At 56.4% G+C, this 27,777-nt stretch overlaps 1 protein-coding gene and 1 long non-coding RNA gene across 3 annotated transcripts; one reads left to right on the top strand and one right to left on the bottom strand.

Annotated features, from left to right (window-relative positions):
- Nucleotides 1–3,684: 3,684 nt before the first annotated feature.
- Nucleotides 3,685–15,986, bottom strand: PRODH (proline dehydrogenase 1). Its single transcript, XM_066331116.1, has 14 exons — nt 15,832–15,986; nt 15,103–15,290; nt 9,278–9,312; nt 8,824–8,973; nt 8,627–8,691; nt 8,151–8,267; nt 7,925–8,004; nt 7,582–7,663; nt 7,210–7,302; nt 6,975–7,121; nt 6,652–6,827; nt 6,473–6,571; nt 5,987–6,075; nt 3,685–4,636 (listed from the first exon to the last, which is right to left on the bottom strand). The coding sequence occupies exons 2-14, from the start codon at nt 15,237–15,239 to the stop codon at nt 4,455–4,457; spliced, it is 1,452 nt and encodes a 483-aa protein (XP_066187213.1). The 5' UTR covers nt 15,240–15,290; nt 15,832–15,986; the 3' UTR covers nt 3,685–4,454.
- Nucleotides 15,987–20,145: 4,159 nt separating this feature from the next.
- LOC136368752 (uncharacterized) lies at nt 20,146–24,176 on the top strand. 2 transcript variants are annotated; one of them, XR_010744906.1, is made up of 3 exons: nt 20,146–20,697; nt 22,537–22,692; nt 22,848–24,176. It is a non-coding gene; the product is annotated as an uncharacterized lncRNA (long non-coding RNA). The 2 variants fall into 2 exon arrangements; XR_010744907.1 differs by having other exon boundaries at nt 20,146–20,693.
- The last annotated feature ends 3,601 nt before the right edge of the window (nt 24,177–27,777 follow it).

Consider the following 27,777-nt stretch of genomic DNA (forward strand, 5'->3'; position numbering starts at 1 on the left):
GCGCCCAGCAGTGTGATGGCCCTCGGGGTCTGGCTGTCTCGGGATCCAGCATCTCCAGGGGTTCGACAGCTGTGGGTGTCCAGGAGCTCCGGGTTTTGACTGTCCCGGGGGTGTGACAGTCCCGGGCTCCGGCTGTATCTGCGATTCGGCAGCCCCAGATGCACAGCAGCCCTGGTATCTGTCTGACCTGTGGTTCCAGCAGCGCCAGGGGTCCCGCAGTCCTGGGTGCCCAAAGACCTGAGGGTCAGTCTGTCCTGGCAGTCTGGCCACCCTCAGGAGCCCGAAAGCCCCAATATCCACCTGACCCAGAAATCCAGCAGCTCCAGATGGCCGACAGTCCCAGGATCTGGCTTCCCCAAAGGTCTGGTAGCCTCAGATGTGTGACAGCCCCAGTGTCCAGCTGTCCTGCAGGTCTAGGAGTTGCCAGATGCCAGCGATCTGGCATCTCCATATGTCTGGCAGCCTAGACCAGTCTGTTGGGGTCTGTGTAGGACCCGTGGGAGCCAAGTGGTGCCTGCAGCAGCCGAGCCAAGGGCCCTCTACAGGGACAGAAAGGTTTCAGAGCAGCCACTTGTAAACCCACTCTAGGAACACAGCTGTGAATCAGGGGGAAACCCTGGGCACCTGCACGAGTCCCACACCTCTAGCACGGTGGGGCATCTCTGTCAATAAACCTCCTCAGCCTGACAGTGCTGCAGGACTGAACGGGCCAGGGCTTCCCTGGCCACCATTCTGTGCCAGCTGGATTTTCAGCTTAATGGTCACTGCAAAAGATGCCTCAAGCTTCTCTGAGCTCCCAGGACACCTTATAGCAGTATGGGGGAAGTGTGGATGGGGACACCCTGGCGATCTCCCTTAAGGTAGTGCACATGCAGCTGAACAGCTGCATGTGTCTCCTGAGGAATGTTGGTGGCTTGCACAGGGCTGGGGAAGGTGTATAGACAGTGCATCTCCCAAAGAGCTGCCTCTGAGCACCACACACCTCCAGGGATTTCTTGTGGATGTGGAGCCTCCCCATCCCTGTAAGCATGAGTTGGGCAGCATCCTTCTGGAGACGATCAGGAAGTCCTGAGCACCTTGGGATCCTTGCACCAAGCAGAGAGTAAAGGCATTTGGAGGGTTCTCTTCATCTTCAGTATTGGCAGTACTGATGTGCATGAAGGCTTCTCTCCTGTTCAGACAGGTGACTCCCAGTGGAAAGTCTCTGGTGGTCTTGCCAGTGGGAATGTGACCATTGGGCAGCACCCCCTCTCCCCCCTCCTTTTTTCCCTGGCCCATTCCACGTGTTTGGCAATAGCCCCAGGAAGTAGCATCTTTTGCCCATCTTCCCATGCCTGCACATCCCTGTCCCTCCTGCCCCATCCTGCTCACAGGTGCAGGAATGTGAAGACCATAGAAGCACAAATTGCTTCCTTGGGATGACTCAGCCTCAGGCTAAGCTTGGCATCCCTTTCTGCTGGGGAAAGTGGGATGGAGAGGGTCAGCTCCAAAGTTAGGCAGAAATCTGTGTTTGGCGGTGGTGTCTCCCCTGGCAGCTCTGCCCACCTCGAGCTGTAGTCTCACTCAGGCTGTTTCCTAGGATTTCCTTCCTATCCTGCTCTCTTCATTTCCCTGCATTGTGCTGAGCAGCCCTTGTGCTCCACTGTCCCAGTCACAATGAGCTACGGCAGGATCACCTGCCTCACCTTCACTGTGCTGGTGCTTTGTGTGAGGATGTGTCAGCTCTTGTCATTTTTTTTACTTCCATGAATTTAACTTCTCTTTCTCTTGGCCAGCCGGTAGTGCATCTTGACTGCTTTGTTTCTACCCATGTAACCCACGGCAGGGCAGGGACTGGGCTGTAGCCAGAGAGATAAGCTGCTTCCTCAGAAGATGCTGCCAGCTGGGATAAGAGGCTAGAGAAGCTGAGAGTGCTGTGGGGAAAAGGCAGAAGGAGGTTTCACGGTGCTCTGGACTGGCTGGTGCAGCCCACAGGTAGCACCCACCTCCCTCCCTCCTCTCCCCCTTGTCCCAGGCAGGCTGTTGTCTATGCAGAGCTTGGCCCATGCTTTCCATTCCACCATTATTTGCAGTTCCTATATCAGACCCTGCCAGGTGCCTGTCTCCTGTCTTTCTGTGTTTTGGAAAACACCACAAAAGAAAGAAACCCCGACACTATAGTATTTCTGAACACAAAACTAAGTAAAAAGATGCTGTTTTGTCAATGATTCAAAAACCCCGATGGCTGCTTTGGTGAGCAGGACTGCACAGCGGGGCATGGGAAGACCTACAGTATGAGGTACTTGTTGCCATCCTCATTGTGCCCAGGCTCTCAGGATGATTGCTGCAAGGATACGACTCTTTCCCCTTCCAGCTCCCCCCTGCTGCAGCAGCAGCAGCCTTGCGAGCAGCAGGGTTGCTGCACAGGGTCCTACACACCTCCTGCCTTTCCATGCCTCCTCTTCCCTCAGGACAAGTAGAAAAGAGCAGCAAAAGCTAAAACTGAGCAGGGTGGGGAATGCCTGGGGTATGGGAGGGTTGGTTGAGTCAGTGCACCCTGAAATAAGAGTGGCAGTTGCTATTTTCTGGCTCAGCATGGGCATAGCTGTGCCACGGGACAGTTAGGTGGGGTATCAGGGAAAGGTTCTTCCCCTTTTCTAGGCACTGCCCAGGGAATGGGCATGGTCCCGAGGCTGCCAGATCCTTGTGTCACCCTTCCAGCTGAGGACATTCTGTGAAAGTTTGTGGGGAACCAGGGATTTGGGGATTTCAAGGACATCCTGTGCCTTGGTGTGTTCAGGAGACAGCACCTGCAGCCCAACACAGCCCCCGCAAACAGGCATACACAACACCATTGACTCAGGCTGCAAAGCTGTCCTGTCCTAGGAAGAGGGCTGGGGAGGGGATTATCTGCAAAAAAGAGGGTCGAGAGGGGTTCCTCCTGCCCTACTACACAGATGTCTGGGGGTCTTTGCAGAAGCTCACAGTGGGTAACAGCTGCTCCTGTAACAGCTGCATCAGCCAGCCCTGGGTGCAGCTGCAGCAGCAGAGCTCAGCCCCTGAGGCACCAGGGTACTCAGCGACATTATCACAGCATCCTGCATGGGCTGGAAGACAGCCGAGGGCCTAGAACATCTCCCATCTTCTCTTTAATTCCAGAAGTCCAGCTGTTGTCTGCACCACTGCTATTATTGTCCCATGCTCCAGGAAAGGCTCCCTGCTCCCCTCCAGTCTTTTTAAGGGAGAAAAGTCTCAGCTAGAGAAAAGGCAGGAGATGAACAGTTCTGGAAAGCCAAAACATCACCCCTTTGGTGTGGGTGGCTGACCAAGTAGAGGGACTCGGAAAAAAAGGACACACTGCCACAGCTCCAGGCAGGGAATCCCAGAGATGCCTGTGGTCTTGCAGAGCCCAGGAAAAAGTGCCCCTAATGTGAGGTGTGAAAGCCTGCAGGTGCATATCCCCCAAAAGCAGGTCTGAGGGTGGGAAGAGGCTTTCTTATGCTGCCACACCCCCTCTGCAGGTAGGGGGATGCTCCAGGGCTCCCAGCTCCCCCCAAATCTATCACAGGAGGCTCCACAGCTCCTCCGCTCCCAGTTCTTTCCCCAAGCTCTGGCTCAGGCCACGGAGTGCAGCACTGACCCCCTTTGAGACTATGACAGTGCTTAGGGACATGTGGCTGCCCAATAGCAGAGAGAGAGATGAGAGCAGGAACAATTGTGATTTAATAATTTCCATTCTCGACAAATCCAGTGTACAGCAGAGACGAGCTATGGTCCAGCTCCTGGTGCTCCCACTGCCCCTGGTCCATCATTAGAATCAGGGACTGTGAGCAGGGCAGGAATGGTACAGTGATGGGGCCAGCCCACTCCCCTCACCCCTCCTGTTCCATCAGACGTGTGCCTGAGGATGGACAACTCCAGGCAGCATATCCCAGTGGGATGGGGGAGAGCCTGGACCTGCCCAGCTCTGGTCAGTGCAAAGCCAGTGAGCAGGCAGGTAGCTGTCTGGGACAGGCAACAGCGGCTCATCCCGCCTCTTCAAAGGTCTGGTGGAGCTCCAACCCTGGCAGAGGCTGGAGGAACTTCTGGCTGAGGCCAGCTTGTCCCCAAGTTACCCAGCCCACCTGGACCTGAGCCCATGGGCACAAGGCAAGTGGACAAATCACCCTGTGCAATCTTGCCAGGGGAAAAAGACCGGGACAGTGTTCATCAAGGCACAGGGCAGGCTGGCAGGAGAGCCCCAGCATATCCCTTGGCACAGCTAGAGAGGCCATGGGATGGCAGAAGGACATCCCGGGGGCAGTGCCAGCTGGGGCGATCCCAGAGGCCACTGGAAGGTGTGAGTGGTTCAACAGCAATAAGGACACTTCTCTCCCAGGGAGCAGGGGACTGGGGGAGCTACAGCAGAACTGGGATGGGGAATGGTGACAGTGGTTCAGGCTGAAGGTACAAGAGCCCCAAGGCTGAGGCTGGGGTCAGTAGCTGAAGAGGTTTCCTGTGAGGAGACGCCTCTTGACCTCTTTCCAGAGCAGGTCCCGCTCGCGGTTCGCCCGCTGCATGAAGCCCCTATTCTCCTGGGCCCGGCGGGACAGGTAAGGCAGCACCTCATTCACCGGCCCATAGGGCACGTACTTGTACACGGGGAAGCCAGCCTGGCCTGCAGGGGGAGAGGCTTCGGGTCAGGGAAGTGCCCAGAGAGAAAAAAATGTGCAGAAAGGAAAAAGAAGGTAAAAAATTGAGGAAAAAAGTGAAAGCATGTGAAAGGGGAAATAGGAGGAAGATACATGAAAAGGGGAAAAAGGGGGCAAGGGGGAAAAGAGGGGGGAAATGGGAGAAAGGGACAGGAAGGAGGAGGAATGGGGAGAAAGAAGGCAGAGAAGGGGAAAAAAGGGGTGAGGATAAAAGTGGTGAATAAAAATCGGGGTGAAGAAAAGACAGGAGGACAAATAAAAAAAGGTGGTGGGGGGAAAGGAAAATAAGCCACCTGCCCTTCCCTGCCTGCATTCCCATGCCCTGAGACTGTGCTGTTGGAGCAGGGATGGATGTGCAGGAGTCTGGCTGGGCACTGGGAAGGGGATCCCGGCAGCGGTGGAGCCTGGTGGGGAAAGCAGCAGTGCATCTCTCCCGGCTCAGCACTGGGAGCTTGGGAAAGTGCCAGAGGGAGCGGGCCGAGGTCACCAGGAGCCCTGGGAATGTCAGCAGCCGGGGCTGGGCCAGCTCAAGGAGCGTTCAACCAGAAACATCAAGTTAACACATTTTTCTAGCATGACCAGAGGAGGCTGCAGATGGGCGGCCAAGCCTCGCTTCCAATAGAAGTCCAGGACCGAGTGGCATCTGCACTGGACAACTGCCCAGTTTGCTTCCTGTTGCTCTGCTGGCCTTGGAACTCTGCTCTGGACACTGGTGTGGGCAGGGGGATCAGTCCCTGATCTGGGCTGGGCACCTGGACCCTTGTGTGTCCTTCTGTCCAGGCCCCTGGCAGTGCTGCTCTCCTGCCAGGGTTGGTGGCTGAGGACAAGGTCACACAAGAGGCTGGTGTCATCCCGTTAGCAGAGAGCCCAGGACTCAGTGTGCACCTCCCATGGAGCCAAGGGACACCTACAGGCTGAGGAGGTACAAGAGAAGGTTTCTGTCTGCCAGGACCAGTCTCTGCCTCACCAGGGCCACCCCAGTTTCTGCTCAGACTCCAAAGTGGGAATGTCCCTGCCCAGCCACTACAGGCTCATGGAACTCCAGAAGAGAGATGTGACTTTTCCCTTATATCCTCACCTACATCTTCCACAAACCCCATGCAGGGGTCACAGCACTCCCCATGGCAAGGCACCTGTGCTCAGTCAGTGGTCTATGACAGGCCCGTCTTCCTTTCTTCCTGCCCGCCTTCCTGCCTGCCTTCCTTTCTCCTTCCCTCTTGTCTTCCCCTCCTCCCTCCCCTAGACCCCACAGCTCCTGTTCAGGGATCTGGTGGGGCTGGAGCACCTCTGCCAAGCCCTCCACTCCCATCACTCACCCAGGGGGAAGGTGATCTGGTCACACATGCCCAGCAGCTGCCCGAAGCACACCTTCTTGTCCGAGGGATGGATCCCCAGCTCCATCATCCTGCAAAACAAACCTCAGCACAGGGGGAGAGCAGACACAGAAGAGCTCACCAGGGCAGTGTGTCCCACCAGAGGACTGGGTGTCATCCCCAAATAGGACATCATGGCACTGACCACATCCCAGATGGATTCTGGGAGGCAGAACTTGAGGAATTTGTTTTTACAACAGCCTCTGAGTAGGCGATGGGACCAATTCTGCAGGCACTGGGGACACCATGCTGTACTGCAGCTCCAAGCCCCATCTAAAGCCTGGAGCACCAGGTGGGAGCCAGGATCCCATGAGGTGAGGGCAGGGGGGACCTGAAAAACCATAGCACATCTCCCGGCATCTCTGCTGAGCCCCCACATTCCTCAAGCCCCTTGTCCCTGCCTCACCATGCTTCCTGCCCAGCACCCACCTACGCAGGGTGAACTTCACTGTGTCCTCGTTGTGGGATGCCACCATCACACTGGCTTTTTGGCTATGCATGATCTCCTCCAGGATATAGTCCAGGCACCTGTAAGGCAAGGTGGGCCTCTGGTGAGGCCTCTTCCCACTGGGGCAACAGGCAGCAGTGTGACTGGGGCTGTCCCCTACCTGTGGTACATCTCGTTGGTCTTCTCATAGGTTGGGTTGATGGGATTCTCGTAGCCCATATGAGCTGCCCTCTCCCTCTCCTGCTCCATGTAGGCACCACGCACCAGCTTGGTGCCAAAGTGCCAGCCCTCCCGGCGTGACAACTCCATGTCCCCTGTCACGTTGTTGTAAGCCTCCTGTGACCAAGTGGAAGAGATGGCACAAGGTCATTGCTCCAGTGCCACCTCTGACTGCCTCAGCAGCTGTGCCACTGTACCGCCATGGCTTCAGGAGATGAGGTCTCCATCTATCTGCACCAGTGCACTGGGGCATGCTGGGCTCACCTTCAGGTAGCACTGGTAAGTGTTGTAGATGATGGGCTGGCTCCTGTTGAAGCGGCGCTGTGTCTCCACGGTGACACGGCTGATGGCCGGCTGGAAGTAGCTCTGTTCTGCATCTACCATCAGCCTCACACCCTTCTCCCTGGCTCTCTGGGGATGAATAACACAGGCTGGGTTCACAGGGCTGCCTGCCCCGTGTGTCCCCCCTGTGGCTCCCCCAGCCCCAGGGGCCCCTCACCTTTGCAAGGACATCCATGCGTTGCAGCACCCGCTTCATCTGCAGCTCCTCCTCCTCGCTGAAGTGTAACAGCAGAGGCTCCAGCTGCCCAGTCTGAAACAAGAACAGCTTTGTGGCACCCTGCCTGCACCCAGCTCTACACAAATAGCTCTGGAGGGAACCCATCCCCAGGAGTGCTGCCCCACCCCAGCTCCCCAGCCCCCACCAGCCAGCACGGTGTGACACCCTGCCAGCCTGGCGGCTGCATGCAGTGCTAACAGCATGGCTGAGCTTTGCAGCCACCAGCACCTACCGGACAAAGTACAAGACCCTGGCCCTGCTCCCACAAACACTCTGTGGGACCGCTCTGGGGTAGCAAAGGTGGGTACCCACCATCCTGTTGGGGATGAGCAGAGGCCTGGAGAGCTTGGTGCGGCTGTCGAACAGGCTGTTCCAGTCCAGCAGGTCCACAGTGCTGGGTGCAGAGAGCCAGGTCTTTGCTGGTGTCTTGCAAAAGCAGGGGGGCTCTCTATCATCTCCCAACTCCCACCAGCAGGAAGGACACATGACATGTGCCACCCTCTCCTGTCTCGTCACCGCCACCCAAGCTTCCCCTATGCTGCATTGCTGAGCTGAGCCAGAGCTGGCCTTTGGAGACCTCCCCTTGCTGCTGCCTCAGGGACAGAGTCCCCCAGAGTCCCTGCCCTGCAGCACCCCCAGCTCCCAGGCAGCTTACCCGCTCATGCTCAGGTTCTCGCCTGTGAACCACTGCTGGCTCTCTGCCTTGCTCGCAATGCCGAGGTTGGCCAGTCCCTCCTGCCACCAAAAGAAACATCAGGCTACAGAGGTCTGTCTGCTTGGGATGTCACAGCTCAGGGCTGCTCTGGCACCTCTGTCCACAGCCATCTCCAGCAGTGCATCCCTGCAGCACAGCCTCCTCCCACAGGCATCACCTGCCTCACCTGCAGCTTCTCCACCTCCAGCTTTGTGTCCAGCACTGCCCGCCCGGCCTGGCCCTGCTCTGCTGCCATTTGGTAGAAGAACCTCCGCCACTTCACCAGCACCTCTGAGAACTGCACCTGTGGACACAGGGCTCCAGGTAAGACACCCAGGCTGGAGCCTCCTGTCCTGCCAGGGCGTTGCAAGATCACACCCAGCCCCAGGCAGATGCTGACCCCAGAGCAGGGCACCTTGGCTAAGCCAAACCCGACAGACCCCACACATTCCCCTTCATGTTGAGACCTTTAAATTTCTAAGTTCTTTGTGTCTCCCCAAAAGTTGTGGCAGAGTCTCTAGGGGTCTTGGGCTCCCACGGGACAGGCTGTTAAGTGCCCACTCCACACTGCCATTACTAGAGATGCCACCTGGCACCTGCCAGAAGCATCATCTGTGGCCCTGGCTCTGCCCCACCACACTCTGTCACAGCTCTGGCACTCACCAGGAACTGGGGTCTGGCCAGTGCTGATAGCTTGATGGCAGAGAAGCCATCCTTTGAGCTGCCACCTGGATGGAACCACAAGGACAGAGTCAACTTGACCATCAGCCCTCGGGCAGGAGAGATAAGGTGTGGTGGGACTGAGAGATCCTTGCAGTCCCCAGCACAGTGGAGCTGTCCAGGACACATGGAGCACTCACCTGAGGCATCAATACAGCGGAGGAAAGTCTCCATGTGTTGGTCACACTTGGCTTCATCAGCATAGAAGTAGGTGTGGGCACCGGTGACTCCACCACGGTGATCCCCAAATCCCTGATGGGCTCTGTATTGCTTGTCCTGTTTTTCTGCTCCTGTGGGAAGAAGATGGAGATGGGCCATGCCCCACCAAGCTCCTATGGCCTCCCCAGGAGCTTCCAGGGTGGGTGAAGGGGAGAGAGGCTCTGGCTTGGATCTCAGAAGAGCCCCCAGTGTTGACATGGGCCCTGCTTGCTCTGTGCCCAAGCAGAGTCTGAGTCCTTGCTGAGGGGGAAGACTGAGGCAAACACCATGTTGCTCTTCATCCAGCTCATTTTTTGAGGCTGTGGTATCTGGGTCCTTCCTCCACAACACCAGGCCTGCAGTGCCCAGACCTCCAGGCTATCTCCTGTCACTCACCTCCCATCTCCTTCTCGGCTGCAGAGGTGCGGGAGCTAAGAAGAGAAACAGGAAAGATAAGGCCCAGGTCAGCAACCCCCTGCAACCCTACACTGATGGACAGGGCAGCCCTGAGGCTCCTGTGCTGCCATCCTGGTGCTGGACCCTGCTCTTCCCTTGCCATCCCATCACCGATGGGATCCAACAGGCAGTTCAGATACCTGAAACTCACCTGCGGAAGGGAACAGGGCTCCACCATCTACCCAGGGAAGACCTGAGAGCCCTGAGGCAGCACAGTGAGGATGCCCTGTCCCAGGGTTCAGAGCTGCTCTCCAAAAGCCCACCCCATGGCAAGGACAAGGTCAGTCCAGTGGGGCTGGCATGCTCCATCTCCAACCTGCTCATGGTCCTTGCTGTGGTGACACCAAGCCTCAACCCACTGCCTCCTCACCTTGATGGCACCAGCAGCCAGACCATGAAGCATGGAGCTTCTCCAGACCTGAGCACATCAAGCCAAGGGTGCCCTGCTGCCCCTATGTAATGGCTTCAGCCAAGAACTCACAAACAATGCCTTGTTTTAACTCCAGCTGACCTCAGATGTCATTTTAAGCTCAAACTCTCTGCCATGGAGAAAACAGGGTTCTGACAGACTGGGGGATGCTGGCCAAGTCACGAGATCCTACCTGAGCTTGAGTAGCTAAGTCTTCTTGCTAACACCCTAAACCCAGCTGCAGACCCTGGAGAGCAGCCCTGGGTGGCAGCAGATCAATCTCCTCCGGGAGATCTCTGCCTTGGCATCCCTGTCCCCAAGCTGGCTGTACCCATTGGGGAAGAAGCACAGTGTGAGAGAAGCAGCAAAGCCACACATCCAGAGCCAGCAGGCCTGGACAAAAGAGCAGAGAGGCACATGGCATGGTCCCAGGACGTGTTCTCCCGTTTGGAAACCCTGTGACAGGGATTAGGGGCTGCTGGAAGCATAAACAACTGGAAAAAAGCCATTCCTCTGGCCCCCTGGAGCCAGGGACAGCCCCACATTGCTCAAAGTGCCACAAAGCCTGGCATGAGGCAGGGCAGGAGCAGCTGGAGCTCATGGGAAGCAGCAGGCATATTATCTAGCAGGCTCTGCTTCCTGATTTTATTTGCCTGAGGACAGGGAAAGCAGCTTTCTGTCCCTGAGTACAGAGGGTGGAGGAAACGAAGGAGAGACCATGCACTCAGAAATAGGATTTGTCAGCAAAGCCGTTGCTGTGTGGAAGCTCCCTTTGGAGCAGGTGGCATGGCATAGGGGACAGCTTCAGCTGAATACTGCTGTGACTTGAGGGCACACAGAGACATGAGTCCGGTGGGCTGGGGACAGCTCTGAAGCCAAGGCCCACCTTGGGCAACACCATCCAAGGCACTGGGGACAAGTGGCTGGAGCAAAGGCATACAGCTCAAATAGCAAACAGCACCCTTGGAGTTAGAATGTTTTATATTCCTGAAAATAAACACACCCTTCCCAGCAGCATTTCTGCTCCATGACTGCAGCAGCTGTTCCTTCATCGTCTAGGGGGGCACTCAAAGCAGTGCCATGGTGATCGCTTTGTTCTTCTGCATCAAGCAAAATAACAGAAGCTCCTTCCAGCTGAAGAAATAACTTTGCCCTGGATATCAGCTGCTCACTTTGCAATATTAATCGTGGCCAGCAAAGCCATTTCCTCACTCACCAAGTGCCATGGAACCTGGCTTATACCTGACCATCCCTCTCATTGCAAACCCACAACAAGTGCCCCAGAGCAGATCTCATCTCCAGGTGCTGTCCAGATGCTCCTGGCAGGCTGTATCCAGACAGGAGGAGCCTCCAGGTTGAGCTCAGGGTCTGGGAGCTCACACTTGCCTAAAGCAGATTGTGAGGACTTGCGGGATGGCTGGGAAAGGTAATCCAGCTGACAAGAGATGGGGCTTTCAGGAAGTTTTGGATCAGGCTAAGTAAACCAGCTCAGAAGCAGCACAAAGGTCCCACTGTCAGAAATAATCCCTTTGGCCCTGGAGGTTACCTGGAGGGTGCCCAGCAACACAGTGTGTTTGCTTTGCTCAGCAGCAAATGGGTCTGGCAAAGGGGATGAGGGATCAGAGAAAAGCTGTCCTTGAATTACTACATCCAAGGAAAAGACTCATGGCTGCATTAAGTACATTTTGGAGCTATAGGTGGTGCTTGAAAGCCCACAGGTAGGAATAAAGCAAAGCCCTTGGCAGAACAAGCCTTCAGCCTGCTCCATGCAGGAGTTGTCAGCACACACCAGCCCAGGACCACCACAGGACCGCCTTGGAGAGCTTCAAGCTAAACAGAAGCTGCCCCACGATCCCAGGCACATGCTGACAGAGCACAGGGCAGGGGTGGCAGCAGCACCGGGAACAGGAGGAGAAGGGGAGGCAGCAGCTCTGGGAGCAGCATTGGCTAGGCTGAGGACAGTGATCCCACACTGGGGCAAGTGTCAGGTACCCACACAAGGAATTTCTAGAGGAAGCCAAGTCCATGCTCTGCATGGCAGAGCCTGAAGATCATCTGACAATGCTAGGGGCATGATTGTCCCTGCACTTTGTCAGCACAGCCCCCCATCTGCAATCTTGGGATGCCCGTGGGTCAGCAATGGCCTCAAGGATGCCAGGAGGCTACAACCACCTCCACTATGGGGGGCTCGCTGTTTCACCCCATAGGTACCAGAAGCCCCTGCCTAGTGCTGCCTTTCCACCCGCCACCCAGGGCTGCAGCCATGCTGAAGCCCCTAGCATTCTGCTGATTGCAGGACACTTATTTTCCAGCTGTGTCACTATGACCTGGCAGCAGCCTTCAGCACATGGCTGAGGCCTCCTGGACAAGCTGGCAGAGTCCTGGACACCAGCTTGAGCAGGACAGGCAGGTGCCTGCAGCAGGCAGGATGAACCGGTTCTTGTCCACTTTGCATTGTTGTTCTCAGATGGAAAGGCTGTGGAAGAGGTGCCCCAGGTCATTGCTGGGGTGGAAAGGGCATTTCCCTGCCATTACGTTGGGCTTGCTCCAGAAGAACAACAGGAGATGGCAACAAGAGGCCAAAACACCCACTGACTGCTGTGGTTTGTAACCCCACCTCCTGGCTAGCAGCAGCAGAATCCTGAAGCATTCACCAAAGGCAAGGACACAGCTCCGGAGTCCAGCAGTAATGAACCCAGGACCGCCCATCCCTCTCAACCATGTGCAGCCCAACTCAGCATCAGCCCTGGCAGAGACACTGACAATTTGGGATTTTACTCCCAAAAGACCAAGGGAGGACCCAGAGTGATGGCTGGCAAAAGACAGCATCCAACATAACCCTTCCAAAGCCACCCTGTGCTTGGTCTCGTTCATAGAATTATAGAACATCCTGAGGTGGAAAGCAGGAATGAAGACATCAGGTTCCACTCCTAGCCCTGAAGAGGACAACAATCTCACCCTGTGCCTGATTGTCCAAACACTTCTTGAGCTCTGGCAGCCTTGGGACCATGACCACTCCCTGGAGAGCCTGTTCAGTGCCCAGCCATCCTCTGGGTGAGTACTCTTCTTCTGACATCCAGGCAAATCCCACTGGGACTTGGGCAGGGATGCATTGAGAACTCTCTTAGGTGTGAATGGCCCACATAGCACAGACAGAAGTCAACTAGCCAGGAGTACCACACGTGCAAACCCCAAATCTGCAGCAGAGGGGGAGCAACACAGCCCAGATAGCTCAGAAACCACTGGCACCCATCAGTAGAAGGGATACAGGTACAGGCAGGGCCTGTCTGAAAGTCTATAATCACCACAGGAAAACCTTTGGCCCAGGCACAGCCAGGCATGGAGGGAAGCAGTGCCAGCCTGGCAGCACCGATGCTGCTGGCTCAGCCCCGTGGGAATGCTAAACACTGCCCGGACCATGGATGTGTGTCCAGGGGAGAAACACCTGGCTACACATCTTCTAAACACCCACCCTCCTGCCAGGCAGCAGTGGGGTGTTTTGAAGCTTTTCTAGAAGAACTCCAAAGTTTGCAGCCCTCTCTGGGTAGGCACAGCCCTGCCTCCCCCTGCACAGCTCCCGTGCCCACGCTGCCCTCACCAGTGCCTGCTCCCATTACAGACACACAGACCATCACTCCCGGGGATGTATGGCAGCAGCAGCGAGGGGCAGTGGCACTCGCCACGGCACCTAGGGGTCCCTGATAAGCACTGCCCGGGTGTGGACCAGAGATTAAGACTCCCAGCGGCAGCACCTGCATCACCACCCTGACTCACACTCTGCTCGCAAACCACCCTAAAAAGCCGTTCGAGATGTGTTTAACGCCACTGACAAGCACACGACAGCCGGACAGGGTCCCCAGCTGCCAGCAGGGAGCCTTGCCCGGGGGACGGCGCATCCCCAACCAGTGTCCTCTGGAAGGGCCACCCTTGTCGTTGGTGGGGTACACCGCTCACCCCCGTGACCGTGGGGTGCTGGCCAGCGGCCCATCGATCCGGAGAGCGCAGCTGACCGGAACTGGAGCCTGAATAATGGAAAGTTACCGGCAGCTTTGGGCTGCTGCCAGCTCTTGGCAGAGGGCAGTAGGCAGTGAAGGCTGCCCGGGACTGGGGCAGTGCGGGAAAGCGGGGCACCACCCCAGCTTGAGAGCGATGGAATTGGTGGAGGGGGGAAATCACGGAATTATGGAATTGTTAAGGTTGGAAAAGAGCTCCAAGGTCACTGAGTCCACCAAAATGTGGAAGGCAGCACCCAGTGTTCGTATGGTGGGGGATGGAGGGGTCGGGAATGGGGGGCAGCATCCCAATAGTGGCTGGGGAAGGGGGACTTCAGGCGTGACAGCAACGCTGTGTTATCTGTCTGTGTGCAGAGGGGTGAGGGGGACACAGTGCCGCAGGGGGATAGGGAAGACGGGATGTAGCTGGCAGCACACAAGAGAGAAGATGGAATGGAGGGAGTCAGCATCCCCTAAAAGATAAAGGATAGAGGTGGGAACCCCCTCAGGGTGTGCAGGAGGGTTCTGGGTGTACAACACCGCCAGGGACGAGTTGCAGCCCGGTGTGTGCAAAGGAATAGATGGGGACAGAGAGGGTGCAGCAGACGGGGCGGCAGCACCCGGTGTGTGCAGAGGGGCGGGGGGAGCGATACAGCTCAGTGGGGGCCCAGCACCCCAGTATGCAGGACACAGCCCCCGCCGTTTGCGGGCCACAGCCCCCTGCCGAGTGCGGGGCACCGCCACTCCCGTGTGTGGGTCACATTCCCGTGTGTGGGTCACATTCCCCCGCCATTCCCGTGTGTGGGTCACATTCCCGTGTGTGGGTCACATTCCCGTGTGTGGGTCACAGTCCCCCGCCATTCTCGTGTGTGGGTCACATTCCCCCGCCATTCCCGTGTGTGGGTCACATTCCCGTGTGTGGGTCACATTCCCCCGCCATTCCCGTGTGTGGGTCACATTCCCGTGTGCGGGTCACAGTCCCCCGCCATTCCCGTGTGTGGGTCACAGTCCCGTGTGTGGGTCACATTCCCCCGCCATTCCCGTGTGTGGGTCACATTCCCGTGTGTGGGTCACAGTCCCCCGCCAGTCCCGTGTGTGGGTCACATTCCCGTGTGTGGGTCACAGTCCCCCGCCAGTCCCGTGTGTGGGTCACATTCCCGTGTGTGGGTCACAGTCCCGTGTGTGGGTCACAGTCCCGTGTGTGGGTCACAGTTCCCGCCGTGTGCGGGCCATGGGCGGTGGCACGGGGGGGCGAGGCCGTGACGCAGCGGCCTCCCAGCCAATGGGAGCGGGGGGCTGGGCGGGCGCAGCCAATGGCAGCGCGGCCAGGGGCCGCCCCCGCTCCGCCCCGGCCCCGCACTCACCGCCCGTCGTCCAGGTCGTCCTCCACGCCGTAATCCAGCACGGCGCCCACGCCGAAGGCCTGATTCCGCCGGAGCAGCGGCTTGATGGCCTCCTGGTCCTCCCCGGCCACGAACTGCCCGTAGAACGTCATCTTCATCAGCCGCTCGAACAGCGTCTGCCCCAGCACCCTCTGGCACAACTGCAGCAGCTGCGGGACAGCGGCGGCTCAGCACCCGGAGGACCCCCGGAGGAAAAGTCCCCATGACCCAGGATGGCATCCCCCAAAACGGGCACACCGCCCGGCCCGGGTCCGAGATCTCCTCAGCACGCGCACCCTCAGATCCAGAGTCTCCCCGGAAGGAGAATGACACGTCTCGAAATGGGCACCCTTAGGGTGAAAGCCCCCCCAGCACAGGAGCGGCATCCCCCGGAGTGAGAGTATCCCTGGCACGCACCAACACCCTGCAAAACAAGCACTCTCCCGGAACGAAAGATCCCCCCATTTGGAGCAGTCATCCTTGGAGCGATAGAACCCCCATCCCGCACCTCCACGTCCGGAAGGGGCACTCCCCGTCCTGGGACTCGCAGTCCCAAGATAGAACTCCCCGGAGCGAGAACTCCCTCCAGAAGGGGACTAACACCTCCCGGAGCGGGCGGCCCCTGAGCGAGAGCCCCGCCGGTTCAGAGCCGGTAACCATCCGAACCGCCCCGGAGCACCCCCCCAAGCCGGATCCCGTTCCTCCACCCACCTCCCGGTTGTGCTGCACCAGCGGCTCCACGGCGCACAGCCCCAGCACTACCAGCCCCCGCAGCAGCTCCGCGCTGCTCTTGCTGCGGAACGCCTCGCGCGGGTCCCCGAAATCCACGGCGGGCGGCGGCGGGCGCCGCTGCGCGCCCCGCGGAGGAGGAGACAGCCCCGGCCGGGGTCCCGCGCCCGCCGCCGCCGGGGCCGGCCCGCGGGGGGCGGCGGGCGCGGAGCACGGGCGGCTCGCGGGATCGCAGCGGCGAAGGGCGGCGCGGAACGCCCGGGCGGCGCTCGGGAGAGCCATGGGCACGGCGGGGCCGCCGCCCGCCGCCGGCTTAAGTAGGGCCTGGGCGGGACCGCCCCCGGGCCCCCAGCTCCACGGCCCCGCTCCGCCCCGCCTTTGGCCGCGCTCTGCTGCCGCCGGAACGGGCCCCGCTTCCTGGCGCTGCCCTGGCAACGGCACCGGGACAGCGGCTGATCCTGAGATCAGCAGCGGGACTGGAATGGGATTAGCGCTGGCACACCGAGACAGGCATCGTCACCGCCATGAGGATGGGAACTGGGATCGGGATCGCCGCTGAGACCGGGTCTGGTTGCGGGACTGGCACCAGCGCGAAGACGGGAGCGGCAGAGGCACTGGGAGCGGGACAGGCACCGAGACCGGCACTCGAACCGAAGCCAGAAGCGGCACTAGGACTCGGACCTGGATAGGGGCCGGGACCACCGCCAGTACCGAGATTGGCACTGGGATCGGGACCGCGACCAAGACCGACACTGAGATAGGTACCGGGTCGGGGATAGGAACCGGGACTGGCAAGATCACCGGGGCCAGCACCAAGACTGGAGCCACCCTGCCCAGCACACTGCTCCCTCAGCCCCCTGCCCAGTACCTTTCCCATTCCCATCCCCTTGAAGCAAGCAGCCGGCCTCCGACGCACCTCTCTCCCCAGAAGCCCCAGGAAGGGCTGGAAGGGCAGTTGGCGCTCAAGGGCAGCCCTGGGTGGGGCCTGAAGGGAACTCTCTTCCTTGGAGCAGTGCTGGGTGCCGGGCAGAGGGCTTCATGCCCTTGGAGGAGCCCTTGGGAAAATTATAGTGGTCCCAAGGGAGCCTTGAAGTGGTCCCTGAAGGGGACCTGTGGGGAGCACCGGGGCCAACCCTGCAGGGCCAAGGGGATACTGACTGCTCAGGGCAGCCCCAGGGAGGGCCAAGGGATGCCTCGAAGCCTGATTGTTCCCTTGTAGCCATCCCTGGGGCGAGCTGTGATACGTCCAATTTGTGGAGCTGGAGACACATGGAGAAGGTATCTCAGACCTGAGGGACCTGTCAGGGGACAGATGTTTCAAGCCCCTGTAGTTGCTCCTCCTGATGTGTGCATGAACGTTTTTGGGGGTGTCAGCTGAATGCTCACTCGGGGTCCACGGCTGCTTGGGTTGCGTGAGGCAGCAGACTTGGCTCTCTCGTCTTGGCCTGGGGCTGCTGGGCTTTGCCTGCTCCGTGGAGCCCCGGAGAGGACTGGCAGGACCTCGGGATCTTCCCAGGCAGGGCGAGTGCCTGTCCTGCTCCTGGCAGGCATTTGCCTAAGCTGTTCCTCCCCGTCACACCCAGTGCTCAGCTCCGGAAATCACGGAGCGCGTTCTCCGCGGCCAGAAACGCTCCCGAGTCTTGGCTTGGGAGATCAGGTACCTTCCTTCCTTCTCGCAGGACTGTTTCACAGGAGCATCACAGCTGCATACTTTCTGTGTGCCCTCATCCCTTCTCTGTGCCCACGTCCTCTCTCTGTAACCGCGTTCCTTCTCCGTGCCCACCTCTCCAGCCCCGTTTCCAGTGGCTCCTGGAGGATGACTCCAGGCTGATGCAGAGATGTCCAAATCCAGCTCCTCAGTGACATCTTGTGCTGGGAATGCTCAGCGCAGAGAGGAGATGGGAAAATGAGTTCCACCAATTGTTTTTTCCTGCCCTCCCCAACACTGACATTGCTGTAACCGGCAGTGAAACCACGGGGATTCCCTGAGCTCATTTGTAAGGTTTTCTTTGGGAACATCTTGTTCTTCCACGGAGACAGCCAGACAGTGGCATTGCCTCTGACAGAGCTGGGTAAAAAGCTCTAGAAAAGCATTCACTTCCTTCAAAACATTCCCTGTGCTAACTTTTTTGTGCCATTTAGAGATAATAATAATTCACCCAAAGTTCCTTGCCGTGATCAGACTGCACATGTGCATTCTTGGGATGCAGTTCAAACCTTGTTTCTCAGCCAATTGCCACAGAGGAAATTCCCTTCAAAGGCTCTAAAATGGCACCAGTCACCCCTGGGAAACACTTGTCCGGTCTTAGCAGGGAAAGCTTTCAAGTGCTGCCTGCTGTGCCAGCAGAGCTGCAGCCCTGCAGCATTCAGATGGGTGCAAAACCAGGTCTGAGTTTCTGAAGAAACTTTAGTCTCAGACCTAAACTCAGAAATAAAATGTTAAAAAGCCTCTTTTTGATGGAAGTGAAATCTGATGGGGTTTTTCTCAGGATGGTGGTACCCAAAGCAGTGGAAGTTCCAGAGCTGGCAGCCCTGCCAGTGGCAGGGAGACCAACAAGGGATGCTTCAGGCTGCTGTGGGGACTGTACCAAGCCCTCGTGGGTCACCGTGGCCTTGCAGAGCACTGACCCCCAGCTCCTAATCCCCCTTAGCTGTGACATTATGCCCTCAAAGCCACTGTCCCTGTCCCCACCGTGCCCAGGCAGGTGCTGCAGGCACAGAGGGGCCGATCCCTGCTCAAGGTGGCTGCAGCTGGCATGGAAAGCTCAGTCCAGCTCATGGCTGGAGCACACATCACAGACACAACCATGCTGCTATATCCCACATGGGGAACATGGCTGAGGCTGGAGAGCACACATCCAAGCCCTTCCTTGGGCACTCTCGCCTCCTGCACCAGCAATGGGAATAAATCCAGGAGAAGCTGTTATGGATGGTTTGAGAAGCTATAGAAAGAAGAAACATTTGCATGTGAGACAAATAGGTGAGGAGGGATTTTGGCACTGGAGGAGTTGCAGTTTAGAATGGGAGGCCATGCCATGCATATTTCATGGGCCAGCCCTCAGCAGAGGCTTCTTTGACACCACAAACATCACAGATGGCAAGGAGTAACAGCAGCCGCTCCTGGGAAGGAGAACTGTGGGATGATCACTCCTCCTGCCTCATGGTAGAAGTGGGCTGGGGCACAGGACCTGGAAGCTGCTGGCTCTGCTCACCGGGTGTGGAACCAGCCTTCCTCACTCTCCTCTTCCTCCAGTCCAGTGCCAGGCTAGGGGCAAACCTGTCCCATCCTTGGGGCTGGGGCTCTGTCCTCACTGTCCCGCAGCTCTGTGAGCCCTCCAGCCCTGCTGCCCCAGCACTGTGCTTCCAGCAGTGCTCCTCTGAGGTTTCCTTGGAGAGTGCTGACTCAGGTCCTCCTCTGTCAGGTGTTTCTCTCTAACCATATGCCTGACTTGTGCCTAGCACCTGCACTACCAAATCACTCCTGCCACAGGCCAGCATGCAGGAGGGACACTTGCACCTGTGAAGGCAGAGTAGATCCTCAGCTGGCATCTATCTCTGCCATAGGTGCTCCTTGGAGCAGCAGCTGCTGGAGTGGCAGGAGCTGGGTGGGTCAGAGCCTGACATGGATCTACTGGCAAAACCCAGGAGAAGGTGAACTTGAGGGTGGCAACAGCGCCAATGGCCGATGGCTTCCCAAACTGCAGCCTCGTGTGTGTTCTCATCTTGTAGGGGGTTATTTTTCTTCACACATCTCCCTCTGTGCAACTCCTCAGGGAGAACTCCAGACACACTACTGCCCACTCTGAGGGGATAAACCCCTGTGGGGTACACAGGAGCACTCAGTCTTAGGATGGGGCGTGTTTGGATAATGAGTTGGTACTCTCTGACCCCCTCAAACACCCTGTCAGCCTCAGTGTCACTCTCCTGGGGCTGACTCTGACTTGTGCCACAGTATGGACTACACTCTGGCAGCAGGGTGGAGGAACCAGCCTTCCTTCTCACAGATGGGAAACCAGGGAACTGAATCTTTCCCCTTGCACTTGGTGCTGCAGAGGCCTCAGGAGGTTCAGCTGCTCCAGCAGGATTAGGGGTGATCCCCATCCAGGTGTGGCACAGGCAGGTGGGGCTGCAACACTCTGTGTCCTGCCTCTATGAGACCAGAGTAGGAGTTTTGGGAACTTGCTGGTCACTTGGAGATTCACAGGCTGGGAGCTGCAGCTCCTGGGGAATTCCTTTGGGTTCGAGGCCCTGGAGAGTGCAGCTGAGAGCTGCCACAGATCCTGCAGAGGAAAGAGATGCCTGGTGGCTCTTCTTGCAGCTGATCTCCTGGCCAGCCTAGACCAGCTCTCCTAGCATGGCTGGGATTTTGAAAGCTGGGCTGTGTTCTTGTCCTTGGTATTTTCCACTTGCATCCCAATGATTTTTGGTGAATTATTTGCAGCCCAAGAAATAAATGTCCTCTTGATTCTTCCTGTGAGTTCCTGGGCGTGGCTCAGCAGCCATGAGAAAATACCAGGTGAATTCCTGTCTCCATAAAGGTCAGTGCCATTTAAAAAATAAATTGCCTCTGTAAAGGAACCTATCCAAGGCAGGAGACACACATCAGGCTTAGCACATCAGTTAATTATATTTCTTGCAGAGAGTCCTTCTCTTTTTCCATCAATTGGCAGAAGGGAGCCATGTGAGATGTCCACAAGTGTGCTTGGGGGAAAAAGAACATCGGTGAAGATCTGAAACAATTTTGCTGCCATAACACCTGAGAAAGGATCATGCTGGAAGGTTTCAGTGGAAGTGGGGCCTGAGAAATGGACATGAAAAGCCTTTTCTCCCAGCTGACTTCCTTGGTGGGTGAGTTGTTTACAGAGCCTGGATGCCAGAGTGCCTGGAAGGGAGCCAACTCTGTTTTAGCTCTTTGTAAAAAAAACACCTCGTGCCAGGGGAACATTCCCAGGAACAGAACTTGCTTGGCTCTTCTTCCTGGGCAGACCAGGGGTGTGCAGGAGATGGCAGGAGGCTGACTTAGCCCTGGCAGGGACAGCAGGAGCATGTTGTGTGGATGGCTGTGTCCCTCCTATCCTCCAAGAGCCGCTACTGAGACCTGAACCAGCTTCTCCTGGTCCAGCTGGCCAGAGGCATCCTCCCAACCCCCTCCAGGTGATGTTCCTAAGGAGCCCCTCTATCTTTGCCTGCAAGGAGCATCGCCTGGGAAGACCAATGGGGCCAAAGGTTCCAAGTGCCCTGTGGGACCCCAGCAAGGTGGAGACATGGGGCAGACATGCAGCAGCTGGGGGCAACCACACATCATAGGACTGGGGACAAGCTCCTGAGGCGGGAGCAGGGCAACTCCAACCCCCCTTACCCTTAAGGATCTGGCTGCTCCTTATTGATTTATGTGGTGGCTTATTTCTCTAAAAGTAGGCTCTTAATTACTGAACTAGAAACAGGGTTGTCTAGTAGCAAAACCTGATTGATTCAAGGGCAGCTGCAGCTCCAGTGAGGGCCTGGTGGCCACAGAGCCTGGATGGCCCCAGCCAGAGACAGCTCCTGGCTAGAGGAGGTTTCAGGCTGGTTCAGGTTGGTTCCCAGCTCACAGCAGATGAGTATTTTTTTTTTGTGTCACTTGGTTTTGCTTCTTAACTTTCTGTGTATGTAATTGCAAGCAGGTGGCACAGAGGGGCACTTGGACTTCTCTTCCAGTGGAACAAAATGTGAGGAGAAATGTTCATTTTCCCTCGTGCTCCTGGACTGTCTGTAAAGAAGGGAAAAAGCTGTTCTGGCTTCTTTATTTCTTTATTTCCTTATTTTGTTTTTTTTCCACCTTCCTCCTTTGTATGGACAAATACTTTGTGGGAACCTTCATGCTTTTCCCTAATTCTCCTGCCCCAGAGATGGTGTGCAAGATCCTAAAAAGACTGAAAAGAAAATAAAAATATAGAAAATAGAATTGAAAATAGATTTATTTTCTGGAGGTGTTCCGTCTCTCTGACCTTGGGTTCTTGTGTCAGGAGTATCTTGTCATGTCCTGGAGATGGAGAGAGGGTATTTGAGAGCCCGGTGGTTCCCCACCCTCCCACAAGCACCATAGAGCCTCTGTGCAGCTGAGCACAGCCCCCTGGGGTATACAGGGGCCTTCTGAGAGAAATTAAGGAGAAAAAGGGAAGAGTGGCTGCAGTGGCTGGCTGCCAGCACTGGCCATGCTTGGCCAGAGTGAAGGCCATCTGTCACTTGACAGATCAACTGGACACAGCTCTCCATCTCCATCTGCTCCTGTCTGGGTTCCATGTCTGCTGTGTCTCCCTCCTCCTCCACATCCCCTGTGGGCTCTGTCCTGTGATTCCAGCCAGTCCCTGCCCCAGAGCTGGGATGGGCATCACAGGGCCAGGGGATGCTAAGAGAGCCCTGAACATCCAAACCCACAGGTCCTTGCTCACTGCATAGGCTGCAGGTCTTTGCTGACCTACTCATAGGTTTTTTTAACCTTTATATTTTGCTTTTTTCAAGGCTGAACCTTTCACTCCAGCGGTTGTGTGGATTCATTTTACTCATTCGAAGTTTGTTCCTGTTGAAGTTTTATGGGTAATTTTTCTTTGCCCCAGGAAGTATCAAAGGGAGCATCCCTCCTCAGAGGGATTCAAGCCATGGCATCCGCAGGCTCACCTTGCTGAGCCCCATTCTGCTGTCCCACAGGGCAGAGCCCCTCCAGAGCTCTGGAGGATGCTCCACAGAGGAAAGCCAGGGGACACTGGGCAGCCAGGGGACACTGGGACAGCCAGGGGACACTGGGGACACTGGACCTAGGACAGCAGTGCTGGCAGCTGTCACCCAAACTCATACCTTAACTCTGTGAGTACTCAAACAGTTTTTCAACATCATTAGCCAAACGTCCACAGATTTTCCTGGGGACAGAGAAGGCAACACTCCCAAGTCCCTGTTCCTCAAGCTGGCAACATGACAGCTTTACACTGGAATGACAAATTTTTTTTTTTTTCTTAATGCAGCCCAAAGTAATTTTCTCTCATTAGAGCTGCTGAAACAGCTGGGAAAAGTGACCTCTCTCTCCAAAGCCTCATCTGCCAGTGAAGGGCACCATTCCCCCAACAGATCTTGAGGTGTTTGGCTGCCCCAGCTTTTCATCCTTCTGGCTGTGGCTCTTAGCACTGGAACTTGGAAAGAAGAATACTCTGGGATGGAAAATTTCAAGCCAAAAAGGTGAAGTTGAACAGAATCCAGGTGGGACTTGGCAGAGAGACCCAGCGAAGGTTGTTCCTTGTGCTGACATTTTTGCTCTGTGCTTTGGAGAGCCTCTTGGCAGCTCTGCTCCAGCCAGGTCAGGCTCTGCCAATGTAAGAGGTGTTAACACCACCACAGGTGACTGTTTCTGGGTTTTCCCAAGCTTTATTTATTTATTTATTTATTTATTTCAATCCTTCCTTCCTTCCTGCCTGCCTGCCCCCCTCCCTGGAACTGTGGATATTTCAGAAGCAGACACTGCAGTGGTCTTAAATCCTGTGGGGATGGCTGTCCTGTCAGCCCACCCCACTCCCAGAGGTGGCCCAGAGGCTTTGATCCTCTGGCTGCTTGGCCCCAGCAGGTACTGCACATCTGTGGTAGCACCAGAACAACCCTGACACAACCCAGATAAATCACTTGATGGAAATGAAGAGCTGGGATCTTGCAAGCTCTGGAAACCAAGAAGAGCTACTTTGTATCTGTGCTTTGCTGGCTGGCTCTGGGATGCACATGAGGGTGCTTTGAACAAGGGACATTCTGGAGACTGCTGTGACTCAACCTCCCAAGAATTCTTCCACTCAGGTCTTGCCAGAAGATGCCTACCCATCCCTGCAAGGTTTGAGGAGCTCTGCAGAAGGATCTTCACGGGCTGTGCTGAGTTCTGGGCTCCTCTGCACAAGGAAGGACCCCACAGCACTCCCTGGGGACCCCATGAGTCACTGAGAAAGTCCCCAAGTGCTGAGGCCAAAGGCCTCAAAATTTACCTGTGGAGAAACAAGGAGATTAGATCTGAGTCATTCCAAGGGTTTAAACCATTTTTGTGTTACTGAAAAGATATCTTTATGCTCTGGATTTTTTTTTTTTTCAAAAAAAGGAGATAGGCAGAAAATTCAAGGTTAAAAAACCTGCAATTTGAAGACGAGAGATGAACCTGCTCTGCCTTAAATTTGGAGGAATCATCATCAAATTTGGTGTGGGGTTGCTGTCCTCTCCTTCCCTCCAGGGAGCACTGTGACTTCTCCTTTCCCCTGGATTTTGGAGAGAATGAATTTGTGTTTCTTAACCCAGAAACAGAAATAAAGCTCCAACAACCTGCCTGTGCAGGTCTCTTGTTCCCTGCTTTGCTGACTGTGTTCCTTCATCAAGAGCATGACGAGAGGCCACACCAGGGTCTGTGCATGATCAGGAAGGAGCTGCTCATCCCTGGGGAGGTGGATGTGCTTTTGTCCCAGAGCAGAGGTGCTTAAAGCACCATGATGCAGACATGATGTAGATGTTCCTGCCACTCCTTGGGTGACATTGCCCACCTGAGACAGCAATGCAGCTTGGCATGATTTGGGTGGAGCACGTGGTGGTGGCAGCAGTTCTTGGCTGTCCTGTGCTGAGGGGACAGGTGGGAGCAGCCAGGAGGGTGAGTTGGAGCTGGCTGTGGGTTGAGTGTGTGGTGGAGCTGCTGGAGAGAGTCCAGAGGAGTCCACAGAGATGCTCCAAGGGCTGGAGCCCTCCGGTCTGGAGCCAGGCTGGGAGAGCTGGGGGTGCTCACCTGGAGAGGAGAAGGCTCCAGGGAGAGCTCAGAGCCCCTTCCAGGGCCTAAAGGGGCTCCAGGAGAGCTGGAGAGGGACTGGGGACAAGGGCTGGAGGGACAGGACACAGGGAATGGCTTCCCACTGCCAGAGGGCAGGGCTGGATGGGATATTGGGCAGGAATTGTTCCCTGGCAGGGTGGGCAGGGCCTGGCACAGGGTGCCCAGAGAAGCTGTGGCTGCCCCTGGATCGCTGGCAGTGCCCAAGGCCAGGCTGGACACTGGGGCTTGGAGCCCAGAAGAAGGTGTCCCTGCCGTGGCCATTCCCGGATCCCGTGACCGGAGCGGACGGGCCGCGGCCGTGGCGCCTTCGGGCCGCTGGGTGGCGCTGCGGCCCCGCGCCCGGGGACCCGCGGGGACACCGGGAGCTCCGGCTGCCGCCGGCCGCAGCGGCCTCGTCCTGCGGTCCCTGCTCCTTTCCCCTGGGGGTCTCCATCCCCAGCCCTTGGTCTGGCCCACTCTGGAAGCGGCTGCTTCGGTGAATTTTTCCTGCCTCAGGCCCGCAGGCTTCTCCAGCCTCTGCCCTGCTCTCCCTCATGGAGCTCTGGGGGCCCTCCAGTTCTCGTGAAAACTCCAGTTGTCCAGCTGTTCTCTAAGAAAGTCCAGTTGTCCAGCTGTTCTCTAGCCGAGGTATCCTGGCATCTGTCCTGCAGCCTCAGCCTGGGCTCTTCAGGCAGCAGGGCAAGCAGTAGGCAGGGGTGTTCAGCTCTGCCGTAGTGTGGGTGGAATTTGTGAGGTGTCAGGGGCTGGACAGGGTCCCCAAGGAGCTTCAAGTTGGATGTCCCGGGTGGGTGGCACTGAGGCTGCCCTTGGACGGCTGCACCTATTCCCTAATTGCCTGCCTGCACCAGGGCTCCTGCAGGCTGCTGGGCGGGCTGGGGACACCTGGGTCGTCCCGTTCGTATGCTGTGGGACACGGCAGCTTCTCCTCTGCATGTTGTCATCCAGCCCCAGCACAGCCAGTGCCCGTGTAGGATGCTGCAGGGTGCTGGGGAGCAGGGCACACACAGGGCTCTGTGGAGTGTGTGTGTGTCACGCGAGGGGGATTTGGGCAGAGAAGGGTGTTTGTTGTGGTACACACATATCCAGTGGGTGGGAGGAGGAAGGAGTTGTGTGCATGGAGCAGTGCCCAGCAAGACTAAGGTGGGTCCATCAGGCCTGTCCCTGCTCTGCCCCAGGGGTGCCTGGCTGTGCAGGGCTCCCCAGAAAGGCTCCTTTTCAGATTGTCCCACATACACCTCATCCTGGTCCAGCTGGCAATGGAGTTTTATTGCTGCTCCTGAGAGCTGCTGTGGAGAGATCCTGGGAGGAGCTCCAAGCCCATCTGTCACACGCTGACTTGGCATTTATGAAGAGCCTGAAGCAACAAATTATCCCTGGGACATGCCTGGGCGTTGGTGTCAAGGATGGGCTCAGCAAAATTCCAGCAACCCCTGCCTGTTCCTGCTTCCTCCTGGCACCCACAGAACCACCCTTGGGCTGGCCCAAAGGCTGCCCTTTCCCAGACACCAGAGTCTGCTTGGCCACATTGCAAAGTGCCCATCTGCCAGCCTGACCCATGTCACAGCTGGACAGGGGTGGGTGCAGTCACAGTTGAGTGTCTCTCCAGGACAGCCACAGATCCCAGAGCCTGGCTCTCTGGTGCCAGGAATTGCTGGGGTAGCACTTTGGTTTTACAGATAGGTGTGGTGGCACCCCAGTACAAGACTGTTGCTGGTTACTGGGCCAAGTCCAGAGAAGAGCTGTGAGGATGGTTAAACCACTCAAGAGAGAAGCAGTGCTCTCTATCCTTGTAGACATCCCAAAGCCTGGGGGCTATAGCCCAGAGAATCCAGCTTTAGGTGATCCTGCCTGAGCAGGGATGGGGCTGGACCAGAGGTTCCCCAATCTCAGAGAGCTGTGAGTCACTTGTGAGAGTGTCGAGCCCTGGAACAATGGACAAATGTCCAAGGCCAGAGAACAAAGAGAAATAAGAATCGAGTTTTGTTTTCTTTTGGAAGCATCTCTAGTTGCAGAGGATGGACAGCAATGAAGGGAGAAGCTGGGTGGTGGTGGAAGATGGAAGAGAACTAAAGTCCCAGACCTCCTTCAGCTGTCCAGCATCACTGGAGAACACCAAAGAGAAATGTGGCATGTTCCCAAATAAAACAGCAATTCAGGCCCAGTCTCATACTTCTCCACCCATAACCAGAGGCTGACAACAAAAATTATGATAAACAAGATACAATTTGTCTGAACTTTGGCAATTTTTTCCCTGAAGAGTGTTGGGATTCTGATGAAACCTGGTTTTATCATGACATTTTGCTCTGTGAGAAAGCTCTTCATGGCTGTGCCCAACACTGTGTGTTGCTCAGCAGAGCACAGACGGCCTGACAACAATTTGGCTGCTAAAACTTCTAAAAATAAAAGCCATCCTTTTTTCTTTCTCTTTTTCCTCTCTGAAGAAACGTTGCAGCATCACACCTTCTTCCCAGTACAAACTGTCAAACCTCTTCAGGCTGGGGGCTGTGCATGACACTGAACTCCAAGATTGTGTCATTTTGGTTTTCTGCACTATTTTGTTCTCAAAATGGGGCATTTTCTCTGGTCTTGGCAGAAAAAAAAGGAGGGAAGAAAAGGTCATAGGGTAGGTTCAAACACTTTTTGTTGTTTGAAGCTGCCCAGAGAGGAGCATTCGGGGGGCCTTTTCTGGAGCTGTCTGCTCTGATGAGGAGGAGGAGCTGGAGCTCATTCTTCTCCTCTCTGGGGTGATGGAGGATCCTGGTGGTCTGTGCCATACTGGTTTGAACTGGGAGCTCCATCCTGCAGCATCCTCCCTCACTGCAACAGGGAAGCTGCCTGAGGCTCCCCTGATGATGCCCCAGGGCTGAGTGACAGAGCTGACACTGCTGCTGGTCACTGGTCAACAGCCAAGAGACTTCAGAGTGGGGCTACAGCACCTGAACCAGAATTAAATAACAACAACAGATTATTTTTATCTGAATATGTATCTATATCTATATCACCCAAATTTATATTTAACAGGGCTTTACTCAAAGCCATGCACCTCCTATCACCTGAAATGTCCAGTCAAGAGGAATTGCTTTCACTTGCAGATGTTTTGAAAAAGCTTCTAC

This window comes from Sylvia atricapilla, chromosome 17 (assembly GCF_009819655.1).
Source record: "Sylvia atricapilla isolate bSylAtr1 chromosome 17, bSylAtr1.pri, whole genome shotgun sequence".
NCBI classification, from domain to species: domain Eukaryota; kingdom Metazoa; phylum Chordata; class Aves; order Passeriformes; family Sylviidae; genus Sylvia; species Sylvia atricapilla.